Source organism: Macaca thibetana, chromosome 1 (genome assembly GCF_024542745.1).
Source record: "Macaca thibetana thibetana isolate TM-01 chromosome 1, ASM2454274v1, whole genome shotgun sequence".
NCBI classification, from domain to species: Eukaryota; Metazoa; Chordata; class Mammalia; order Primates; family Cercopithecidae; genus Macaca; species Macaca thibetana.
In genome coordinates this window covers 43,175,658-43,199,387 of record NC_065578.1, presented here as the reverse complement: position 1 = coordinate 43,199,387, position 23,730 = coordinate 43,175,658, and the positions used below count along the sequence as shown (strand labels likewise).

Below are 23,730 nucleotides of genomic sequence, written 5' to 3'. Positions count from 1 at the left end.
GTACCTGGTTTAAAAGAACAACTTGGGCTGGGCGTGGTGGCTCACGCCTGTAATCCCAGCACTTTGGGAGGCTGAGGCAGGCGGATCATCTGAGGTCAGGAGTTTGAGACCAACCTGCCCAACATGGTGAAACCTTGTCTCTACTACAAAAATTAGCCAGATGTGGTGGTACGCACCTGTAATCCCAGCTACAGTGAGCCGAGATTGTGCCACTGCACTCCAGCCTGGGCAATAGAGCAGGGCTCTGTCTCAAAAAAAAAAAAAGAAAGAAAAGAAATTTTAAAAAATTTAAAAAGAACAGTTTGTGGGAGAAAACCGGGTGGTTCTGTTCCAAGCTCAGGATCTTCTATCTGGCCCTGTTCTGAACCTCCTGCATCCAACCCCTGGCCCCATCCCTCTGGTCTAGCCCCCTGCTCATTGACTGATTGGAGTAAGTCTGAATGAACCAAGCTCCTGAAAGTATTCCTAAGATTCCTGAAATCTGGGTGCTCAGAAATGGGCCCAGATGGAGGTCTTATGACCTGAACACTTGCTAGGGGTGAATCCCATCTGAGAACCCAAACATGGCCCCGCCTTTCCTGGAGAGGTCTTGGAATTGCCATGGGCTTGTGACAGGAAGTGGGGTGTGGCCCTGTCCCTTTCTACCATGGAGATTCTGAGCCCCATGAAACCTCTGAGTCCTCCCTGGTGGCTCTTCTTTCTCTGGAGTGACTTGGAAGGACTGGGAGGAGGGCAGGCGGAGAGATGTGAGCAGCACAGAGGGCATGGATCCCAGTGTCCCAGAGTCCCTGCCTGAACTGAGCTTCCCGGACTGTGCTCTGCCGGTCGGCCCGGCCAGCCTGTCTGTGGATGGGAATGCTGCCTTGGGACTCCTGTTCCCAGCACTAGGATGTGCCTAAAGATAGCTGAGGCTCGCTCTCCTCCCCGCTCTCTGCCCTTTGGCTTTTGCCCACTGTTGCTGCGTTTGAGGCTCATAGCATCCGTCCCATGGGCACCCCCAGTGGTTGCTTGGAGATTCTATTCCTGCTTCCTTTTCAGCTCTGCTGATGACCTTGGACTATTCCACTCTATTCTTGGGTTCCAGTTTGGGACTGAAGCCACCTCCGTTCAGTGCTTGCCTCTAGACACAGCCTCTGAGGTGCACAGGGCAGCTGGTCCCAGCCGAACCCCATCTCTGCTAACACAGGCAGCCCAGTCAGCACGTTTGTGTCTTCCGTGTCTTCCTATGGCCAGTAACTAAGGAAGCATCATTCTGACAGGCTTCTTCTTTGGATACCCTGGTAGATCAAAAGAGGATGTTAAGGGGCGTGTGTGTAACCATGCACTTGGACCATCACAATTCTCTGTGGCTTCTGCTGCTCTGTTTGTACCCTGGCATGCATGGAGCAGGCACTGGCCCCTACCATGGGATCCTCACTTCTATCCCCCTTTACCCAGGTTTGGGTGTGAGGACACTGGCCCTCTAAGTCTCTTCAGTGTCGGCAGACACCCTGTGTTATCCTTGGAGCTTCTGCTGGATGCTACAGCCAGTGCCCCATGGGTAACAAGCAGCTTACCAGCACGTGCCCAGGCCCACATGCCTGCTGCACGTGTCCCTCCCTCACTCCCAGCCCAGATGGTCTCTGCCAGGCCAGCTCAGCTGCCTCCCTCACGCCTCAGCAGCTCCTAGGACAGGGCTGTGTGAGAACCCAGCTGGCCAGGGTGCCTCCAAGCCTGGGAGCAGCTGGGATGCTTGGGGGCACTAGGGGGTGGGTGGGGTGGTCCTTCCATGGAGACCTAGGCCCTCGTACACGTGTGGAGCAGGGCCACCTAGGTCTCAAAGGGCAAGGGGCTGGAGGAGAGGGACCCAGGACAGGAGGCAAGAGAGCCCCCACTAGCTCAGTTTTAATCCTTCACCCACCAATGTCACACCATTTCCCAGGCTGGCCACCTCAGTCCCCTCCCTAGTGCCACTACCCACTCATGCAGAGTCTTGGGCAGTCCCGGCCTTGGCGGGCTTCCTTGACCTCTTCTCATGTCTGAGCACGCTGATTGTTTCTGCCACTGGGAAGCCTCAATGAACAGGAACAGACTCATTTGGATTAGGGCTCTGGGTGCCAGAGCATCCAAATCCCAGGAGGACTTGCAAGCACCACAGGCTGCCAGGGGCTGCCCCACCCTGACCTGTTCTCATATGTTTTGCCCTGAGGGTTTGGGCACCTCCTGTCTATAGCATCCGTCATAGGACCTGGCACATAGTGGGGACTCACCCAGCCCAAGTGTTGGCATGTAGCAAGTGCTCAACTAGTGCAGGCTTGGTGCCTTACTGGGAGGTCACCAAGCACAAGGTTTGGCACACCTTGGACACTCCCTTGGTAGAGGGCCTGTCCCTGCCTGGGCACTCACCTAACCCAAGTCTTAGCATGTGGCAAATGCTCAGCTAGTGCAGACTTGGCACACATTAGACACTCCCTTAGAAGACAGCCTGTCACCCTGTAGGCATTCGTCTAGCACACTGCCAGGCACGCAATGGGTGCTCACCCAGCTCAGAGCTGGGCACACACTGGGTCTTTACCTGGCACAGAATTCAGCATACCTGGGGTACTCCCCTAGTGCAGGACCTAGCACACCATAGGGGCTCCTCACCTGGGACTGACACACAATGAGTGCTGTCTCAGCTTCGGACATGGCACATGGTGGGCATTCTGCTGATGCAGGTTCTCGCACACAGCAGGTGCTTCCAGCACAAGATTTGACACCCAGTAAATGCTATCCCGGCTCAGGGATTGGCACACAGTGGCCATTCTCCTTAGATAAGGCCTAGCACAGTGGAGGTGCTCTTCTAGCCAGGACAGCCTAAGCAATGACCTTCCACTGATCCTAGATTAGCAGCTACTGGCTCCTCAGTGAAATGGACAATATCTAGATCCAGAGGAAAAGGCCCAGCCTTCTTCAGCTTCCTCTCAGGTCAGGGGGCCTGCCCTCCCTCTTCCTCCCCACTTCCTCTGTAGCCCACCTACTCAGGGAGGCCTGTAGCCCGGCCTCCCACACAGCCGCCCTGCGGCCCTCCCCCATCCCTGGCACTTCTCAGTCCCAGCTCAGCGGGACCTTCCCTCCAGAGTCACAGGGGACAACAAAGACCCTAGCCTCCTTGCCCCTCTGGAAGCAGGCCCACTCTTATTAGGAAAAGTCAGAGGCGGGAGCTGGGGGAGTCAGCCTTCCTAAGTGGGGCTGGAGCAGCTGGATCTCGCTAATGAGGTCTCATTACGGCCAGGGCCCAGCTGGGCTGCTGCCGCCTCCTGTCCCCATGGCCAGAGCCAGGGAAAGCCATCCAGCCGGGGCTGCCTGTTCTGGGCACCCGGCCCAGGCCAGGGCAGCCAGAGCCCAGAGCCCACCCTGGGTGGAAGTGAGCATTTGGGCATCATGGGTGACTGGACCTTCCTGGAGCCAGTGGCCCAGCCAGCGCCTTGGCCCTCAGTCTGCGCCTGCAGGAAGTCAGGGGAGTGTGTCTGGGGACCAGGCGCATGAGGCTGGCTGAGTGAGCAGCTGAGTCAGTAGGATCTGAGGCCATCCTTAGGACACTTGCTTGAGCCAAGGCCTGTCCCCATCTTCCCCAAACCAACATGGAGATAATAATGGACCTACCTCATGGGACAGCTGGGAGGACCCAGTGAGTTAACATATGGGAAGTTAACTTGTACCATACTAGGTGAGTGCCCACAGGGTGACGGGCTGTCTCTGAAGCAAGCGTCCCACATATGCTGAGCCAGGACAGTGCCTGGCCCACAGCAAGCACTTACTATGTGTTTTCTGTTACCATTATTACTACTGCTCACTAGGTTCAGTGATTGGCGAGTGGTATCCCTGTTTTAGAGATGCAGGAACTGAGATCCAACATGTTAAGGGACTTGCCTAGGGTTATATATGGTGAGAAACTAACAGAGCTAGGGTTTGAACCCAGGACTGTCAAACTCTAAAGCCTGTGACTTTTTATCTTATTTTAAAATTTATTTTTTATTAATTTTTTGAAACAAGGTCTCACTTTGTCACCCAGTTTGGAGTGCAGTGGTGTGATCATAGCTCACTACAGCTTCCAACGTGTGGGCTCAAGCAATCCTCCCTTCTCAGTCTCCTGAGTCGCTGGGACTATAGGTACACACCACCACACCTGGCCAGTTTTTTGTAGAGACAGGATCTCACTATGTTGTCCAGGCTGGTCATGAAATCCTGACCTCAAGTGACCCTCCTGCCTTGGCTTCCCAAAGCAATGAGATTACAGGCCTAAGCCACTGTGCCCCGCCTATCTTTTTATTTTTATTTATTTATTATTATTATTATTATTGAGAGGGAGTTTTGCTCTTGTTGCCCAGGCTGGAGTGCAATGGCGCGATCTTGGCTCACTGGAACCTCCGCCTCCTGGGTTCAAGTGATTCTCCCACCTCAGCCTCCCGAGTAGCTGGCATTACAGGCATGTGCCATCACACCCAGCTAATTTTGTATTTTTAGTAGAGACGGGGTTGGTCTCACCATGTTGGTCAGGTTGGTCTCGAACTCCTGACCTTGTGATCTGCCCTCTTCTGCCTTCCAAAGTGCTGGGATTACAGGCGTGAGCCACTGAATCCGGCCCTGTTTTTTCATTTTTAATGTCATCCTGTGCTTGACAAAACTCCTTATATTCCCTGTGGGGTTGCCACACTCACCAAACTCACAGGAAAGCTGTTCTTACACCAGAATTCATGCACGTGTCCATCTGACTGATATTTCCTGAGGTCCTACGATAAGCCAAGCCTTCTGCTGACTGACCAGTTTCCAGAGGGCCTGACACCTTCCCAGCACTGGAACACATATGCCCACCTTCTGAGCCACTGGTCTGCGGTATCTTGGGGTCAGCAGGAGACTGGCCAGTGTGTGTGGCCTCAGAGAAAGGGACTGGATGGGTCTGAGTGGCATCCCACCACAGTCATGGTGACTGCAGTCATGGTGACGACACCACTGGACCTACCAGCCCACGCTGCACACACTCCCAGACTAGCACCTCAGCTTCTGGGCATCACGGTGCAAATCCTCACGGGTTCTTATTCCACAGCCCCCCTTTGTCTGGACTCTGGGATGACTGCCCCCTTGGCTAACACCATCTTTGTTCAGACAGGTGACAGCGTGGTTCACTAGGCCAGGGCTTTCTTGAATGGTCAGTCACATTCTCCTAGGAAGACGCCCCATCATCCTGGCATGTTGGGAGTCCCCATCTCTGGTGGGGCGGGGGGGTCAGGTACAGCCTTAGCAGCCCTAGGCCTTGGTTTCTCCCAGCCTGCACCCCTCCGAGGAGCCTGAGCTGCTCTGGTGGTGCCCTGTGAACTGTGCCTTCCATCCTGCTGCCAGTCATCATCCAGGGCCCAACAGGGCAGACCCCATCACTCATCAGACACCCAACTACCCTACCAGGAGCCCAGCCTGTGGGCTTAGACAGTGTCTGGTCAGCTCTGTGGGGGGAGTGAGCCACTCTCTCGCCCGCTCTGCCCGACTCTGTGGGGGGTGTGTGTGTGTGTGTGTGTGTTTTGTTCCAGTTACTTGCTGGGAACAAGGGAAAAACAGAACAAACCCCACACACCCCACTCTCCAGCTCCGGAGCACCCGTGCTGGGCTGCATGGGGACTGGCCGGAGGGGCAGGGCCAGGGGAGGGGGTAGGCAGAGCTTAGGGAGGAGATGAGGTGAAAGTAATTGACGCTGCCCAGCCCAACAGTGGGAGAGGCAGGGGATGCGTCAGTGTCGCCCTGGAGCTGGCAGAGGTGTGAATGAGCGGCGGAGACACGCGGGCTGCGATCGCTCGCCCTGGGATGGCCGTGGCTCATGGACCTGTGGCCCCCTCTTCCCCAGAACAGGTCAGTCACCTTCCAGGAGGTTGAGCCCCCTCTTTGGTGCCAGGCAGGCTGAGAGGCTGGGCTGCGGGTGGGGAGAGGGGCTGAGTGGTCCGTGCCAGGGAGGGGCAGGCACAGCCAGCAAGCGAGACAGACACCAGCCAAAGTGACCCAGAAAGTTGCAACTGTGCAAAGGAGTGCAGGAAGAGTTAGCTGTGTGGCGGGGGCGAGGGGGAGGAGAGTGGGGGTGTGAGGGCTCCCCCAGCCCAAGGACCTGCTGAGAATCTGCTCTGTGTATCAAAGCTGCATTGTCCTAGCTCCCGGGGAGACGGGCCGGAGGTGCCCAGGAATTGTACTAATCAATACAGCCTCATTGTCTGTGCCACGGCAGTTACTCCTATGGGGAGAGTGGGTGAGGGGGCAGGGAAACGTGGTACATGGTTTCAGTGGTGAAGGGTGGGGGAAGGGGATGGGGCAAGAGTCTCAGCTGGAAAGACAGAGACCCCACAGAACATTTTCCAGGGTCCAGGGCAAGTGCCCGCATGGGCTGGGAGCCGGTGTGTCCTCATCCCTGGACGCTGGCGACGGGTGGAGATGTCAGCGGATGGCAGCAAGGGTGAGGAGACTCAAAAGCTACCCTTCTCCCCTGTAGGACATCCCGACTTGACCTTCAGAAGGCAAAAGAGGGAATGTCCTCTGAGGCGATGTGGGATGGGTCTGGGAGGAGCAGTACGCAGGGCTGCCCTCAAATCTCAGGACTGCTAGGGTCAAGAACCAAAGCCACTTCCCAGAGTGCCTGCCTGCTGCCAGTCGGTGAGGGCAGACGCCGCCCCCAGCCGCTACAGCGCAGGACGGGGCCATTGCCTCCAGTCTTCCCTGCTGGGCTTGTCTGGGGTGGGAAGCGAGGAGCTGTCCAGGGCCCACCCGGGGTCCCCCATCACTCTCCCCAGGGCCTCCTGGAGTGGAGCCCAGCATGCCTGGGGGTGCCAGTCATCTGTCTGCTGCCCACAATATTGGCAGGTCCCTTGCTGCCAGTCAGGGCTCTGCAATGGATAAGCACAAGGTGTATTCTTGTCTCTCTCACCTGCTATATGAAGGCCTGGACTCAAGGCACCTGGAGTCCTGAGAGGTGCCCAGAGATGGCTCTGAGGTTTTCCTTGAGGCAGGAGGCACTAATGGCCACTGGGGACTGCTCGGCCCAGGGGAGATGTTCCCATGTTCTGCCCCTCCAGCCCCAGCCCCAGACTCTCCTGTATCCAGGTTACTGAGGCCAGAGATCAGAGCTGCAGCTGGGTCTCTCTGCCCCTACTCAGTGCCATGTAGGTGAAGGACAGAAGATTCTGTCATTGCAGGGTAGGTGCTACCTGTGGGCCAGCCTGGGCCCTGGACTGATGGGAGAGAACAAACACCGAGGGATGCCTGGCAGGAAGGAGGTCATGGGGTCTTCTGAGGCAGCCACAATTTACTGTAATGGCTGTTCTGTCTACATTCCCCAGTGGGGCTTAGAGAAAGTTGCCAGCGATCTGATTGGGCTCAAAGTCAGTCTGGGATGTGAGGTCTTGCCCATTCTCCTCCATGAAGTTTGTCTTGGATGGGACTTCATCCCATGAGCAAACCCTGGGGCTGGAGAGTCCTAAACACAAAGCCTGCTGGGTTGCAGAGGGGCCCGCCCAGCCAGGGCAGCTCCAGGGTTCCTCAGTGTCCACCCAGAGCCGGAGGGGGAAGCTCACAATTCACAAAAATATCCACTGGGCACTGATCTGGGAGGCGGGAGGCTCACACCAGAGCAGAGTCACCGTCCAGGGTGGAGAGCTGGGCTCTGAGTCTGTGCAAGAGCAAAAGGCAGGAGTGCATCCTCAGACTGGCCCTGGTTCGCTCTGGGAGTGGGCCTTGCCACTGCATTTCCTCTTTACCTTTTTCTCTATTTTCTAACTTTTTTGTGATAGCTTATAAAGCTTTTATAATCAGAAAGAAAAGGGCAAATTTTTTTTTTTTTTTTTTTTTTTTTTTTTTAGTAATCTGGAAAGCTAGTGGGAACTAATGGAATGTACAAGGGAAAGTCAGAAATAGCAAAATTCCAGGTGAGGGAGAGCTATGGAATATGAGTAGCTGCTGAGGCTGTCTGGCCTGGGAATCTGGCAGATCAATTGATAGTGAGGTTATCTAGTCTATGGCCAAGCCATCCTTAAAGCACCCGATCTTGTCTGATAGTGAGTTTATCTAGTCTGTCCCCTGCTTTCATAGATAGCGATGCTGAGATACCAAGACTGGAAGTGACTTGCCCAGGTCTGTACTGGAGGAGTGGGCCCTAGAGCACCAGGGTTCTTGCCTGCACCGGTGTCCCACCTCGGCCAAGCCCAGGGCAGAGTGGGAGATCTGGATTCTGCCCTCGGAGCTGAGCAGCCTTAATTCCAGGGGCTCAGCCAGAGCAGTAAATCAGCCAAGCAGAGGGCTGTGTAAAGGACTTATGTAAGTGACTTTGCTCAGTGTGGCTCTCCCAGCTAGGCAGGGACGGGGCGGGAGGCTGTTAAACCAAGCAAGATCATAAGTCCTTGTGCCAGGGTGGACACTGCTGTCTCGATGACTGGTTCTAAGGGTAAGGGAACATCTGAAGGCTGTGTGTGTGTGTGTGCCCGCTCACCCCACCCCACCATAGAAGGAAAGCCTCCATTCCTTCCATGGCTGGGAGAGCTTGGGGACAGGGCAGGGCAGTCTTGTCCTGGAGACCACCTGCTGGGCCCATGACAGTGGCAAGCAGAGGCTGCTTTGTCCTGGCGGTGGCCTCTCAGAGCTGCCAGGAAGGGTGACAGGGCACGTAGGGGCTGTTTAGGGAGCCTGCAGAGGAGGGGGCCAAGCCAGAGGGAACCATGCTGCTATGGTTTAATTCCCCACTGAGATGTGAACAAGTGAGTGAGGGTGAGCAGAGGGGCGCAGATGGTGGTGACAGTAGTGGGGGGTAGGAGAAGCCTGGAGCAGAGCCCATCCATGGGGCTGAGCTGGCTCAGGCAGACAGGCAGCCAGTCTGGGTCAAATCGTGAGCACAAAGGGATCTTTCCATGGGCACCTCAGCTGATGACCACTGCAGGGACAGTTCATATCAGTGACACAGCCGTCCACCCAGCAGATCAAGAAAAACTAGAAGCTTAGAATAGGAAAGATGATGCAAGAAGGGAGGAAAAAAAAAAAAGCCATACAGTATTGAAAAAGATTTAGCTGCTCAGGAGGGAAGTCAGGGGGTGGTCCCCAGAGAAGATCTGGACGAGGAAGGGAACTAGAGCACCCAGAAAGTGCCTGGATTTTTTTTGGAGGGTCTTTCCTGCAGTTTGCTTGGAGAAAGGTAGGCTTGCTCTGTCCTCCGCTGAGAGCTCAGCCCTCCCCAGCCAAGCCACCTGAACATAGACAGCCCTGGAGTTGAAGTCAGAGGCCAAGCCTGGGCCAGGTTCCCGTGGTCGAACACCACAGTGCTGGGACCCAGGCCCAAGCAGAAGTGGGTGCTGCTTCTGCGAGGATCCTCTGCACAAAGCAGACCTTTAGTGTTGTCAGGAACTTCCTGCCAGAGCCCCATCGCCAACCCCAGTTCAGCCCCCGTCCTGGGGGCTGTGGCCTCCCTGGGTTACAGCCCGCACGGCTGAGCTGGTTAGCACACGGCTCATTAACGGAGCAGCGGCTGGCTCTTGAGGGCTCAGGCAGGCGGCTGTCTGTGGCACGTGGCTGGAAGCATCACCACCTTCCCTGTACCCTCCCATGCCAGGGAAGGAGCAGACTTCAGGGATCCAAATGTGGTCCCATTTGGTCGGGGGGTATGGGGCATCTGTCCCTCATCCTGCTGGGAACAGGAGACAGGCCTTGGTCTTCAAGCCTTGGGAACCTGGATCTCTGAAAAGGGCCTTGCCCTTCCCCTGCCCATGGGGCCATCCTGGACCATCAGTTGTTCCTTTCACAGCTCTAACTGCTGCTCTGTGACCCCATCCGTGTACTGTGCTGCTGGCACAATCAGGCATTGTGGCCCTCAGTAAACAACCCTGGGACAGAAGAAAACTGGCATTGTAGGGTCAACATATAGGAGCCCTATTTGGCTGACATTTGTTTGGGACCAGAGAAACCACCCCCAGCAGGCCTCACAGCCTCCAAAAAATGGCCCCTTGACTCTGTGATCTTGCCACACCTGCCCCAGTGAAGGCCCCAGGAGGTGGTGACGTGCTCAGGCAGGATTCTGTAGGGGCATGTCACAGAAGGCACACTCAGGCCGGGGGCCACCCTCTCCCAGGGCCAAGCATGTCTTCAAGCCTCTTCATCAGGGAGGCCTTCCTTGACCTCAGTCCTGCTTTCCCGCCTTGTCCTCCTTCCATAGTCTTGTGATTTTGAGATGATCCCCTCTATGGTCACACTGAAGCCACATCTAAAGATGATAGGTGTGTACATTTCATTAATGGCTTGCGCCCCCACTGGACTTCCATCTCCGAGTGGGTAGGAGCTCTCTGCTGAAGTCCCACTTCCTGGCACAGTGCCTGGCACATAGCCGGTGTCAATAAATCTGCCATTGCATGAATGAATCAACGAATGAATGAAAGAAGGCTTGTTCAGCCACCGATTTGTTCTGGGTGCTCCCTGAAGGAAACCCATGGTCCCTGGCACTGCGCCCCTGCCCTCTGTGGAGTGTGTGAGGGTCACATCACGCCAGGATCGATGCTGGATTGGGTGCACAGGGTGGCTGCCCACAAAGGTGTCTGTGCTGCAGTGCCCACCCATCAGGTCTTGGTGCCTCCTTTGCCCGCATTCCCACCTGGCCTATCCAAGGCACTTGGGGCCCAGGGAGACCATTCGTCCCGTCTGTGTTTGTTCATCAGCATCAGGGTGTGATAGCATTTCACCTGCACCAGGCTGCCTTGCTTATTGGCCAGAGTGACTGCTGTCCTTGAATATGTCTCTTTCAAGTGGAGGGTCAATGTGACATCATTGGCATCTCTCTGAGGCTACGGGGCTCCATCTCTGATGCCGGGTCTGTCTGTTTCTCTCAGGGGAATAGCCCAGCTCTGGGAGGCTGTCTCTGGCACTAAGGTCTCTGTGTTTCTGTTGGTGACACTGAGCCCCTGTCTCCCTAGTGAGACCCCTTGGGGCCCTCGGGCTCTGGTTAATTTCCTGCTCACTGTGAGAGGGAGGTGGAAGGAGCATGGCACTTATTAAGGGACTTCTTTAACCAAGGGACTTGCAGAGCCAGTTCCAGCTTTTGGGCCTGGGGTTTCACAAGGGGCTATCCTCAGTGAGGCCCAGGCCACCAGTCCAGTCCTGCAGGCCCCACATTCTTCCCTGGGGCAAATCCCCGCATCTGATTCTCCTGACCTTCAGCCCCCTCCCCTGCAGGTGACGCTTCTCCCTGTTCAGAGATCCTTCTTCCTGCCGCGCTTTTCCAGAGCCACTCCTTCCATTTCCCTAGCAGAGTCTGTCCTCAAAGTCTGGCATGAGGCCTACAACTCTGGTCTCCTTCCCCAACTCATGGCCCAGCACTCCCTAGCCATGGCCCAGGTCAGCTCCCCAGGGTTCCTCCCCAGTCATGGGCAGTGTAGCTAGCTCCCCGGACCCTCCCACCTACAGTCCCAGAATGCCCTCCCCAGGTCTGGCCCGGCTCAGCTGCTCCCCCATTTCCTCCCAGCCCTGCCCACTCTGTGCCCCCAGGAAGAAGCCTTCAGCTGGGGGAGGGGTCTAGCCTCCCCTCCTCCGCTGTCGCCTGCCCAGGGGCAGCGTGCTCAGCCTGGTGATGTGGTAGGCGACGGGTGGGGGGGCTGTCTGGACACAGGCCCCTTTGTGCCCAGCCTGACTTGGCTGCTTGGTATGAGGCTCAGCTGCTCCCAGGTCCTTACCCAGAGGTGCAAGGGGAGGTTTTGGAGGGGCTTAGGGGCTCCTGGCCCTAGCTCCCTCTTCAGTGTCCCGCCTCCCAGACGCTGGCAGCAGCTCCTCAGGTGGGCTGTGCACCTGGCACTGGGTGCTGTGGGGCTGGTGAGGGAAGCTCTGCTTGGCGCCCTCTGGCAGCCACTACTCTCTGCTTCCTTCCTTGCCAGGCCTGCCTGAAGCTCCTGCCAGCAGAGGGGAAGCCCGGGGAAGGGTGTTGGAGGGTCCATGGTTTCCCCGCTGGGGGAGGCCCAGAGGGTCAGGCATGGAGCACAAATGCCTTGCTGATGGTAGCTTCTCTCCTGTCCCCACAGAATGGTGCTGTGCCCAACGAGGCCACCAAGAGGGACCAGAACCTCAAACGGGGCAACTGGGGCAACCAGATCGAGTTTGTACTGACGAGCGTGGGCTATGCCGTGGGCCTGGGCAATGTCTGGCGCTTCCCATACCTCTGCTATCGCAACGGGGGAGGTACCCAGCGGGCACAGGGCAGGGACCACCCACTTGGGTAGAGCCCACCCACTAGGGCCTGGGCCACCCTCTCCCTGGCACAGACCCACTCCAGATAAAGGCTGGCCTCCGGCCTTGGCCTCCTTTGCCCCCATCCCTGGCTTAGGCACCCTTTGCCTAAGGCAGGCCACCCCAGACCCTGGCAGTCTGTTGTTCGGGCCTGGCCCTGCCAGTTGGCCCCCTTTGAGGTGAGGAGAGGCAAGAAAGGACCTAACCCCCACTCAAGGCTCCCTGTTCTATTCCCTGGGGTTCAGCAGCCCCCCTAAATGGTTCAGGGTATTTGAGGATCTCAGCAACTTATGCTTGTGAAATCGCTTGGTTAAACCATCAAATCCCACCCAAGTATGGAGGCTCTGGGGCCTGGATTCCACTCTGAGCAGACTTCCTGAGAGCCTCTGTCAAGTTCAAAGACAGGCTGGGGGTGGTGTGCCTCAGCCCAGGCTCCTGCTCAAGCCTGGCACACTCCTCCCTGGGTCCTACCCAATCACGAAGGTTTTGCTGTTGGGTTCTGAGCAGGAAGCCCAGGGTGAGATCCCTCCAAGCCCACTCCTGAGCCAGACCTCTCCCTGCCTACCAGGAGCCTTCATGTTCCCCTACTTCATCATGCTCATCTTCTGCGGGATCCCTCTCTTCTTCATGGAGCTCTCCTTCGGCCAGTTTGCGAGCCAGGGGTGCCTGGGGGTCTGGAGGATCAGCCCCATGTTCAAAGGTGAGGCCTGGGCGGGGCCCTCGCTCACACACACACACACACACACACACAAAACGGCCTCTGAGGGCCGTGCCAACTCGCCCATCTGTACAAACACGGCTGACCTCTGTAGAGCCCTGATGCTGACCCCAAGCCCCACATCAATGGCCTAAGCCCTAGGATGCATGCTGGGACCCATGTTTACTTGGCCGCCACCCTCCCCTCCTACCACGTGTACACACAAAACTCCTTTGGCCCCCTGGCCAACTTACCCCTACCAAAACCTCGACTTGGCCTTCCTATGGCCCTCCATCTCAGCCTGCCCCTTGGGACCTTAGAGATTATTAACCTTGGGCTGGGCACAGTGGCTCACGCCTGTAATCCCAGCACTTTGGGAGGCCGAGGTAGGCGGATCACCTGAGGTCAGGAGTTTGAGACCAGCCTGACCAACATGGAGAAACCCCATCTTGGCCTGGCGTGGTGGTGGTGGCTCAAGCCTGTAATCCCAGCACTTTGGGAGCCCGAGGCGGGCGGATCACAAGGTTAGGAGATTGAGACCATCCTGGCTAACACAGTGAAACCCTGTCTCTACTAAAAATACAAAAACAAAATTAGCCCTGCCTGGTGGTGGGCGCCTGCAGTCCCAGCTACTCAGGAGGCTGAGGCGGGAGAATGGCGTGAACCCGGGAGGCGGAGCTTGCAGTGAGCCGAGATCATGCCTCTGCACTCCAGCCTGGGTTACAGAGGGAGACTTAATCTCAAAAAAAAAAAAAAAAAAGGGGGAAAAAAAGAAACCCCATCTCTACTAAAAATACGAAATTAGCCGGTTGTGGTGGCGCATGCCTATAATCCCAGCTACTCGGGAGGCTGAGGCAGGAGAATCACTTGATCCCAGCTACCCGGGAGGCGGAGGTTGCAGTGAGCTGAGATCGCGCCATTGCACTCCAGCCTGGGCAAGAAAATAAAAAACTCTGTCTCAAAAAAAAAACAAAAAAAACAAAAAAAAAAAACACGCCGGGTTCAGTGGCTCACGCCTGTAATCCCAGCACTTTGGGAGGCCAAGGCAAGCGGATCACAAGGTCAGGAGATTGAGACCATCCTGGCTAACACAGTGAAACCCCGTCTCTACTAAAAATACAAAAAAATTAGCCCAGTGTGGTGGTGGGCGCCTGTAGTCCCAGCTACTCGGGAGGCCGAGGCAGGAGAATGGCGTGAAACCGGGAAGTGGAGCTTGCAGTGAGCCAAGATTGCGCCACTGTACTCCAGTCTGGGTGACAGAGTGTGGGCGACAGAGCAAGACTCCGTCCCAAAAAAAAAAAAAAAAAATGAAAAGAAAAAAAGAAATTATTAACCTTACCTCCTCCTGCTGGATGCGTGAGGCTCCTCCCCCCTGCCCCTCCCCTCCTGCAGGCGTGGGCTATGGTATGATGGTGGTGTCCACCTACATCGGTATCTACTACAACGTGGTCATCTGCATTGCCTTCTACTACTTCTTCTCGTCCATGACGCACGTGCTGCCCTGGGCTTACTGCAATAACCCCTGGAACACGCGTGACTGTGCTGGTGTGCTGGACGCCTCCAACCTCACCAATGGCTCTCGGCCAGCCACCTTGCCCAGCAACCTCTCCCACCTGCTCAATCACAGCCTCCAGAGGACCAGCCCCAGCGAGGAGTACTGGAGGTGAGGCACCCGTGGGACCTGGGGTGGCGACCCTGTCCCCACTGGGCAGCCATCTGAAGACAAAGTCGGGTGCCTGCTGCAGGTTTAGCTCCCTGCTGGGCTGGGAGAGGGTAGAGGTGAGTGAAGAGGTTTAGGAGAAGAGCCTGATGTACAGAAAGCAATGGAAAATGGAGGCTGGGCGCGGTGGCTCACACCTGTAATCCCAGCAATTTGGGAGGCCGAGATGGGCAGATCACGAGGTCAGGAGATTGAGACCATCCTGGCTAACACGGTGAAACCCTGTCTCTACTAAAAATACAAACAAAGAAAAAAAATTAGCCGGGCGTGGTGGCAGGTGCGGGAGAATGGCGTGAACCCAGCCTGGCAACTTCAGCCTGGGCAACAGAGTGAGACCCCATCTCAAAAAAAAAAAAAAAAAAAAAAAAAAAAAAAAAAAAGAAGGAAAGCAATGGAAGATGGATGTTGAGTTGCAGGATGTTTACAGAGCAGCCGTGAGGAAGGCCGTCAGAAATCCAGCAAACCAGCCTTCAGAGGAGACTCAGGAAAGCAGGGGCAGATCCTGGGGAGAATAAGAGTGTGGGTAAAGACCCTGTCCCCGATGAGCAGAGGCTGGCCCCAAGGCTGGAGAGAGCCTGCTCTGATGAGAGTAACAGGTGTGGGGAGAATGCATGGGCTTCAGGTGGCCTAGGAAGTGGTACTGCTTTCATAAAGAACTTGCCAGGATTAGGCTTAGACTTGATGATGCAGAACGAAAGACGCCATGGAAGGTCTCTGAGCCGGGGGTGCTGTGATCAAGACACCGTGGCACATTTTGTTTAGAGGCGACGAAGAGACCAGAGTCTCAGGCCATCCTGCTGTGCCCTCCACCCACCAGCTGGAAATTCCCCGTGTCTTGCTGGGGAACCCCTGGGCATAGAGCTTTGGGGGCATGCTGGCAGGCCTCCACCACTCATTCCACAACATTCACGCCTCTGCTCTGCCAGGCCCTGTGTCCCCACGGTGGGTATGAACGGCCCAGAGCCCCTGTCCTGAGGAGCTCACAGGGTAGTGGGGAGACAGATCGCTAATCACAGTAGGGCAGGTGCCTCGGTCCAGGTGTGTGCAGGGGTGTCATGGGGACACAAAGAGGTAGTGCTTGGTGCTAAGGGGATGGGGCAAGACCAGGCAGTCAGGGCTTCCCAGAGAAGGTAGAGAGGAAAATAGAGAGATTGGGAGCCGCATGAGCAGGTGAGCAGAGGGCAGGAGGCAAACTGGAGCTGGGGTTGGAAGCAGGTGGGACGCTGAGTGATAAGACAGAAGAGGCCAGCAGGCATCATATAACACAGGGCCTCCCATGCCAGGCTAAGGGTTTGAGGCTTTCTCCACATGTAATGGAAAGCCATGACTGAAATGCACGAGGGTCCGAGGATACCACAAGTCACCACAGGTCCTCTAAGCCCAGGCCCGAGTGCTCTGACCCTGAAGGACCCAGTTTCCCTGTGCCAACCTCTGTGCTGGGCTGTAGACACTCAAAGACAGGTAAGATGGGGCCACTATTCTCAAAGACCCAGAGCATAGCGAACACAGCTGCTGTCCCCCAGAGAGGCATGGGCAGACTCAGGCACTCAGTCACCAGACAGGTCATTTCTCTTTTATTTTTAAATTTTTAACATCCTAACATTTATTTTCTTTTTTAAAAACACCTGGAACTGAATGGACAGATTTTTTTTTTTTTTTTTGAGACAGAGTCTCACTCTGTTGGCCAGGCTAGAATGCAGTGGCGCGATCCCAGCTCATTGTAACCTCCGCCTCCCAGGTTTAAGCGATTCTCCTGCCTCAGCCTCCCTAGTAGCTGGGATTACAAGCACCTGCCACGATGCCTGGCTTGTTTTTGTGTTTCTAGTAGAGACAGGGTTTCGACATGTTGGCCGGGCTAGTCTCGAACTCCTGACCTCAGGTGATCCACCCACCCTGGCCTCCCAAAGTGCTGGGGTTACAGGCGTGAGCCACCATGCCCAGCTGATTTATTGAGCACCTACTAGGTACTGGGTACTGTTCTCAGAGGGGAGAGAGGGTGGGGAGGAAGACACTGTCCTCACAGAGCTGCTGTCTGACGGGAGAACAAGCAGATACTGCCGAGTGAGGCATTTTACTACATTTGAGGCATGATGTGGACTGGGCAACTTGATCTAGTCTGGGGTGATGAACCTTCCTGGAAGCTCCCAGAAACACAAAGCCTTGTGCACCCCCACCCCCGGATGCTCCAGTGGTGGTTGTCCCAGGGACCGACTCAGAGATTCCCAGCCCTGGGCCCACCCAGGGCAAAGCTCTAGAGATTTTATCCAGTAAAATCAGAGGAGAAGAGCCTTCAAAGAAATCTGGCTGGTGGAGCCGCTGCACTCTACTCCCCAGTGCCGGCTGGAGCCAGGCCTGCCTAACTGGCCACTGTCCCATGCAGGACACCTTCTCAGCAGCATGGCTCCCTGCTGCCCTCTCCTGGAGAGTCAGGGAAATGGCCCTGAAGAGAGCAACCCAGGCTGGCTTCAGCAAGGGAAGAAAGGAAGCACCCTTATTGTTGATCACCTACTACGTGCCAGGCATATTATCTAAGTAGATATTAGTATCCATATTTTCAGATTCAGAGACTGCCGTTTAGAGGTTAAGGAGCTAGGCAGCAGTTGCTGTCAGAATCTGCGTGCGTTGCGCCCCTCTGGTGCCGCTGTTGTTGGGTGTGCCGCGGTGAATTAGGTGGGGGCGGCTGTCCAGGTGTTTAGTCCACACTTTCCAACAACCCTTTGGACAGCTGCGCCATCTCACTGGAGTGCCACAAAAACCCTGTTAGGTAGCTTGTGTAGGGATTTTTAAAATCACCATTTTACAAATGAGGGAAGCGAATCAAAAGTCAGATGAAGAGACTCTTAAGTGAGAGAAGCTCAAAGGGTAGATTTCTGAGCCCATGTCTGCCTCTCACCCACTCAACCTTGTCACTCAGAGTCCTCCCCTCCCTCGCCACCCTCTTCACAATCTTGCCTTCCAGTCCTCTGTGCTGGTCTGACACTTGCTACTGGGCCCTAAACACATGACCAGGCCTTCTCACCTCTGCCGTCCCTGTGGGGCCCAGATCCTGTCCCCCAGGGTCTTCATGGCAGCTCTGGAGTCACACAGACCCCTCTCAAATCCTGGCTGTGCCACTTATTAGCTGTGGCCTTGGGAGGTCGTTCACAGTCATTTGTCCATGAAATTGGGTGGTCATGATACCTACCTGGTTTTAAAGACAAAATGAGATAATGCAACCTAAATCACTAAGACTGCTGATAGGAGCTCAGGCAGCACAACCATAGCCCCTGTGGGACCTGTTCCTGAGGGTCCTGTTCTCAAGGCGCTTACCACCTGGCTGGGAAAATAAGATATGTCATGTGGAGACGTTTTTAAAGCAATGCAGAATAATTCTGGAGATGTCATGTGTCAAGAGGCCACTTGTAAATATGTTGGGTTCCAAATGTCCTTAGGCTGTTTGATCTCAAAAGCGTGTGCTCCAAAACCAAAACCAAACAAAAAACAGAATATGGTGCCATAAAAATAAAGCTAGAATTCATCATTTGGTTTCCAGGCTAGCCTTTTAAACTCTTCAGTCCCTAACATTGTAATGCTGTATACTTGCAGTCAAAAATAATATAGGCCAGGTGCGGTGGCTCATGCCTGTAATCCCAGCACTTTGGGAGGCTGAGGCAGGAGGATCACTTGAGCCCAGGAGTTCGAGACCAGCCTGGGCAATATGGTGATACCACAACTCTACAAAAAATACAAAAATTAGCTGGGCGTGGTGGTGCACACATGAAGTCCCATCTACTCGGGAGGCTGAGGTGGGAGGATCGATTGAGCCTGGGAGTTCGAGGCTGCAGTGAGCCATGACTGTGCCATTGTACTCCATCCTGGGCTATAGAGCAAGACCCTGTCTCAATAATAATAATATAAAACACTACCTGTTTAGCATTTATGGTTAGACAAAGTATTAAAAAATCCTTCAGGCCGGGCGCGGTGGCTCACGCCTATAATCCCAGCACTTTGGGAGGCCAAGGTGGGCGGGTCACCTGAGGTCAGGAGTTTGAGACCAGCCTGGCCAACATGGTGAAACCCTGTTTCTACTAAAAATACAAAACTTAGCCAGGCATGGTGGCAGGCACCTGTAATCCCAGCCACTCGGGAGGCTGAGGCAGGAGAATTGCTTGAACCTGGGAGGTGGAGGTTGCAGTGAGCCCTGATTGTACGAATGCACTCCAGCCTGGGTGACAGAGCGAGACTGTGTCTAAAAAAAAAAAAAAAGAAAGAAAAAAGAAAAACCTTCAAACAAGAAATGGTTTCTTTACTTTGAATGCTGGTGCTGGAGGTAGAGCAGTTGTTCTCTGCCCTCTTCCCTGAGGGCTGGGGAGATGCCCCTGCAGGCCTGTATGCCCAGCACCTAGCACAGGGCTAGGCACATAAATGTCTGGTTGATCAAAAGATCACAGCTGGTATGGCATAGGGTGCCAGATGGAGCCACCCAGAGGGGAGAAATTTGGGTTCAATCTTTTTTTTGAGATGGACTCTTACTCTGTCGCCCAGCCTAAAGTGCAGTGGCACAATCTCGGCTCACTACAACCTTCGCCTCCTGGGTTCAAGAGGTTCTCCTGCCTCAGCCTCCTGAGTAACTGGGATTACAGGCACCCGCCATCATGCCCAGTTAATTTTTGTATTTTTGTAGAGACGGGGTTTCACTATGTTGGCCAGGCTGGTCTTGAACTCCTGACCTCAGGTGATCTGCCCACCACGGCCTCCCAAAGTGCTGGGATTACAGGTGTGAGCCACCACACCCGGCCAGGCTGCAATCTTTACTGAGCATTCCACTGCCCACTGCCGCCCTCAGTTTATCAGAGATAGAGCTAATTGGTGCACGTAAAATGCTCACTGGTGGCTTCCTGGAGGACCCACCTGACCTCAGGTGATCTGCCCGCCTCGACCTCCACAGAGCGCAGGGATTACAGGCACAAGCCACCACACCTGGCCAGGGTCCAGTCTTTACTGAGCATTCCACTGCCTCCCTCAGTTTATCAGAGATAGAGCTGATTGGTGCAGGTGAGATGCTCACTGGTGGCTTCCTGGAGGAGGTGACACCTGACAGGATGAGGAAAAGGCATTCCTGAAGGGAGAAACATGCAAACAAGGACCTGGGCTGAGCCCAACCGGAGACTGGGAAGACTACCCAAGCCTGGGGTGTGGCCTCCAGGAGCCCTTGAAGGGCCTGGGAAAGGCTGCAGAGCAGTGGACTGTGTCGGGCTCCCCAGGGGCTGCAGCAGGTGGAGGGGGAGGGCTGGCCAGGGCTGGGCCCCTGAAGTAGCTCCCATGTCACACAAGGTGGCTGCCGGGACCTCATGACAAAGGAGGGTATGGCCCAGGTGGGCCCTGAGCCTTGGGAATTTGTTGCTGGGCAGCGGGGGCTGGCCATCCGTAACAGAGTCTCCCCTTCCCAGGCTGTATGTGCTGAAGCTGTCAGACGACATCGGGAACTTTGGGGAGGTGCGGCTGCCCCTCCTTGGCTGCCTCGGTGTCTCCTGGGTGGTCGTCTTCCTCTGCCTCATCCGAGGGGTCAAGTCTTCAGGGAAAGCAAGTACCCCTCCCCCAGCAGGGTCTGTGCCCACCCAGAAAGATCCTGACCCCTACCTGGGTCATGTGTGTGTTGCAGGGAGGGGATGCTGAAGGGACTGCAGAGCGGGAGAGGGACTAGAGGCTGGTGGTGATTAGGGAGCCAGGGTGGTGGTGCCCAGGGTAGGGGAGAGCCCGGAAGAGTCCATGGAGCCCTCTTGTGCCAGGTGGTGTACTTCACAGCCACGTTCCCCTACGTGGTGCTGACCATTCTGTTTGTCCGCGGAGTGACCCTGGAGGGAGCCTTCACCGGCATCATGTACTACCTAACCCCACAGTGGGACAAGATCCTGGAGGCCAAGGTGAGAAGTGAAGGAAAGCGGAAACCAGAAGCGGGTTGGGGAAGGGCCGGGGAGGTGCCTGCCTCTGCCCACAGCTCCTCACCCGCCGGCCCCTCCCTGCAGGTGTGGGGTGATGCCGCCTCCCAGATCTTCTACTCACTGGGCTGCGCGTGGGGAGGCCTCATCACCATGGCTTCCTACAACAAGTTCCACAATAACTGTTACCGGTGAGTGCTCCCTGCCGGGCTGAGGCTGCCCCCTCCCTGCCCTCTCTGCAGCCTGATCCCAGCTCCAGTGCAGCCGTGGGCCCACCAGGCCTCCTTTCCCCTCCTGGTCTTGAGGTTCTGGGAATACTGGTTCTGGATAAAGTTGTTGGAGAATGGGGAGAGAGGCTTAGACAAGAGAGAGAAGAGAGATGGGGACAGTGATGTCCCAGGGGTCTGTGAGGACTCAGGCAGCTCAGGCTCACTTAAAAATGCCCAGAACAGACCAGAAAAGGAGTTGGGGGCTAGGCTCAGTGCTTCATGCCATAATCCCAGCACTTTGAGAGGCCAAGGCGGGAGGATCACTTGAGCCCAGGAATTCAAGACAAGCCTGGGCAACATAGTGAGACCCCATCTTTCTTTATAAAACATAAAAGAAAATTAGCTGGGCGTGGTGGCACACACCTGTAGTCCCAGCTACTTAGGAGGCTGAGGTGGGAGGATTGCTTGAGACCAAGAGGTCAAGGCTACAGTGACCTGTGATAGCACCATTGCATTCCAGCCTGGGCAACAGAGTGAGACCCTGTCTCCCACCCCCCAAAAAATAGTTGGGGGCGCCCTTGTTCCTAGAACTTTCCCTGTCTCCATGTCTGCCTTGGCCCAAATTGGGGAGAGGGAAGCTGAACTCTCTTTTCCTCCCCATCAGGGACAGCGTCATCATCAGTATCACCAACTGTGCCACCAGCGTCTATGCTGGCTTCGTCATCTTCTCCATCCTCGGCTTCATGGCCAGTCACCTGGGCGTGGATGTGTCCCGCGTGGCAGACCACGGCCCCGGCCTGGCCTTCGTGGCTTACCCTGAGGCCCTCACACTACTTCCCATCTCCCCGCTGTGGTCTCTGCTCTTCTTCTTCATGCTCATCCTGCTGGGGCTGGGCACTCAGGTATGAGGTGCAGGACGTGGATCGGAGGCTTGGGGAAGGGAGGGGACAGGAACAAGGGGCAGGTCCCCCATCTGACAGCCACATCCTGCAGTTCTGCCTCCTGGAGACGCTGGTCACAGCCATTGTGGATGAGGTGGGGAATGAGTGGATCCTGCAGAAAAAGACCTATGTGACCTTGGGTGTGGCTGTGGCTGGCTTCCTGCTGGGCATCCCCCTCACCAGCCAGGTAAGAGCTGAGTAAGGGAAGGGCTGGCTCAGAGTTGCCAGGACATGCAGGGAAGGGTGGGGGAGCCGGGGCTGCAGGCGCCTCCCACAGCCGCCCACTGTTCCCCAGGCAGGCATCTACTGGCTGCTGCTGATGGACAACTATGCGGCCAGCTTCTCTTTGGTGGTCATCTCCTGCATCATGTGTGTGGCCATCATGTACATCTACGGTGAGCACTTGAGCCTCCGGCCTCCCGTGACCCGGCCCCTGGCCCGCCCACTCTGTCCTGTGGACCTGCTGACCCCTCCTCTCTCCAGGGCACCGGAACTACTTCCAGGACATCCAGATGATGCTGGGCTTCCCACCGCCCCTCTTCTTTCAGATCTGCTGGCGCTTCGTCTCTCCCGCCATCATCTTCGTGAGTTCCCTGGCCGGCCCCTCCCTTCCCTTGCTGCCCCTTGGCCATGTGTCCATCTCTTGGGACCCAGCGGAGGGAGAGCAGGAGCTCCCGCACCTGGCCAGAGCTCCATACCCATGACTCTGGCCTTTGGGAGGCTAAGGGAGGTTGGAGAGAGTCAGAGAGACTCAGAGCTGCCCAGGCTCTGGCCTCAGGTTAGGAGAGGAGTGCCACAGCCTGTATTTGACTGCAGACATTGCTCAGGCATTCCTGCCTGGCACCCCGGGGGACTCAGGAGTCAATACGGATAGCGTGTCAGCCTCTGCCTGCTGGCCTCATCTCCCATCCCTCTAGGGAGGGTGTTCCAGGGCCTTGGCTATGTGGTGGGAACAAGTGTTCCAGCAGCAGCCCAAGGCTGGTAGATCAGGCTGTGAAATCAGATGTCAGCTCTGCATGGGGGCAATTTGCAAGCCTTCCAGGCAGTGAGGTGGGCTGGCTTGGGTGGGGGGTGTTCCAGGTTTTATGAATATTCAACAGCTGAGAAATTCCCATCAGGGAGCTGAATTGGTGGAAGGAATCCACCATGGCAAGGAAGCAGGCACTTTCCACACACCGTTCCCATGTAACCCGTGATGGAGCTCTCCAAGGTGTCACTGTTATCCCCACCTTACAGATAGGAAACTGAAGCACAGGGATAAGTAATTGGCCCATGGTCACACAGCTAATAAGAGGCAGAGCCACAATTCAAATCAGGTAGTCCAATTCCAAGCCTGGGCCAGCGCCACACCAGAAGCACCTCTGCAGGAGGGAGGAATGGTCCAGGGGCTAAAACCGTATGACTTAGCTCCCTCCTGTTTGGGATGAGATTCGGGGAAAGCAGGTATTGACAGTGTAATGGTCACTCCACAGAGGACAGGCAGGGCCATCTCTGAGTGACAGTGAGAGGGCTGGCCCAGTGGCCCGGGCAGTGTTCAGAGCCACACTCTTGTCATGTTTAATGCCTCAGTGGCACAGGGGGCTCAGCACCGGACTTTCCCTGTGGCTCATGTTTCTGAATAAAGGCCTGTGGAGGGCTGAGGTCTCTACCCCATAGGGTGTGGGATGTTCCTGAGCCTGGCACAGGCTCTCCCTCTGGCCACTGGCCCAGCTTTGAAACAGGAGGAGCGGAAGTGTTGGTGGTGGGAGGCAGGGGAGGGCAGGCACCACCACCCCAGAGTACCATGCCTTCTGGGGCAGTGGCCCAAGGGGAGCTCAGCCTCTGTGGCTCAGAGGGTCTCCCAGCATTCAGACTAGATTGATGTCCTGGGGAGAGACCAGGGGGCACCTGCCAAGGGCAGTGGGGAGGAAGGAGATGAGCACAAAAAGGATCTGTAGGGGCACCCTTGGCTGGGATCTGGTGTCTCCACAAGATTGAGGCACAGTGGGCGGGGCCCTTCCTGTGC

The 23,730-nt window shown here is 55.9% G+C and overlaps 1 protein-coding gene across 5 annotated transcripts in view; it reads left to right on the top strand.

The window, feature by feature from the left end:
• SLC6A9 (solute carrier family 6 member 9) overlaps window positions 1-23,730 on the top strand; it is a 34,869-nt gene that overhangs the window by 8,581 nt on the left and 2,558 nt on the right. For 2 of the 5 annotated variants that reach the window (XM_050798599.1, XM_050798604.1), the window contains exons 3-12: window positions 12,036-12,192; window positions 12,809-12,940; window positions 14,330-14,600; window positions 20,087-20,219; window positions 20,426-20,560; window positions 20,663-20,766; window positions 21,449-21,686; window positions 21,778-21,912; window positions 22,021-22,120; window positions 22,209-22,309. In XM_050798599.1, coding sequence (XP_050654556.1) covers window positions 12,036-12,192; window positions 12,809-12,940; window positions 14,330-14,600; window positions 20,087-20,219; window positions 20,426-20,560; window positions 20,663-20,766; window positions 21,449-21,686; window positions 21,778-21,912; window positions 22,021-22,120; window positions 22,209-22,309 — 1,506 coding nt within the window. Of the gene's footprint in view, window positions 1-5,549; window positions 5,860-11,196; window positions 11,359-12,035; window positions 12,193-12,808; window positions 12,941-14,329; window positions 14,601-20,086; window positions 20,220-20,425; window positions 20,561-20,662; window positions 20,767-21,448; window positions 21,687-21,777; window positions 21,913-22,020; window positions 22,121-22,208; window positions 22,310-23,730 lie in introns of those variants that run through there. The other 3 variants (XM_050798623.1, XM_050798632.1, XM_050798614.1) reach the window with 3 other exon arrangements.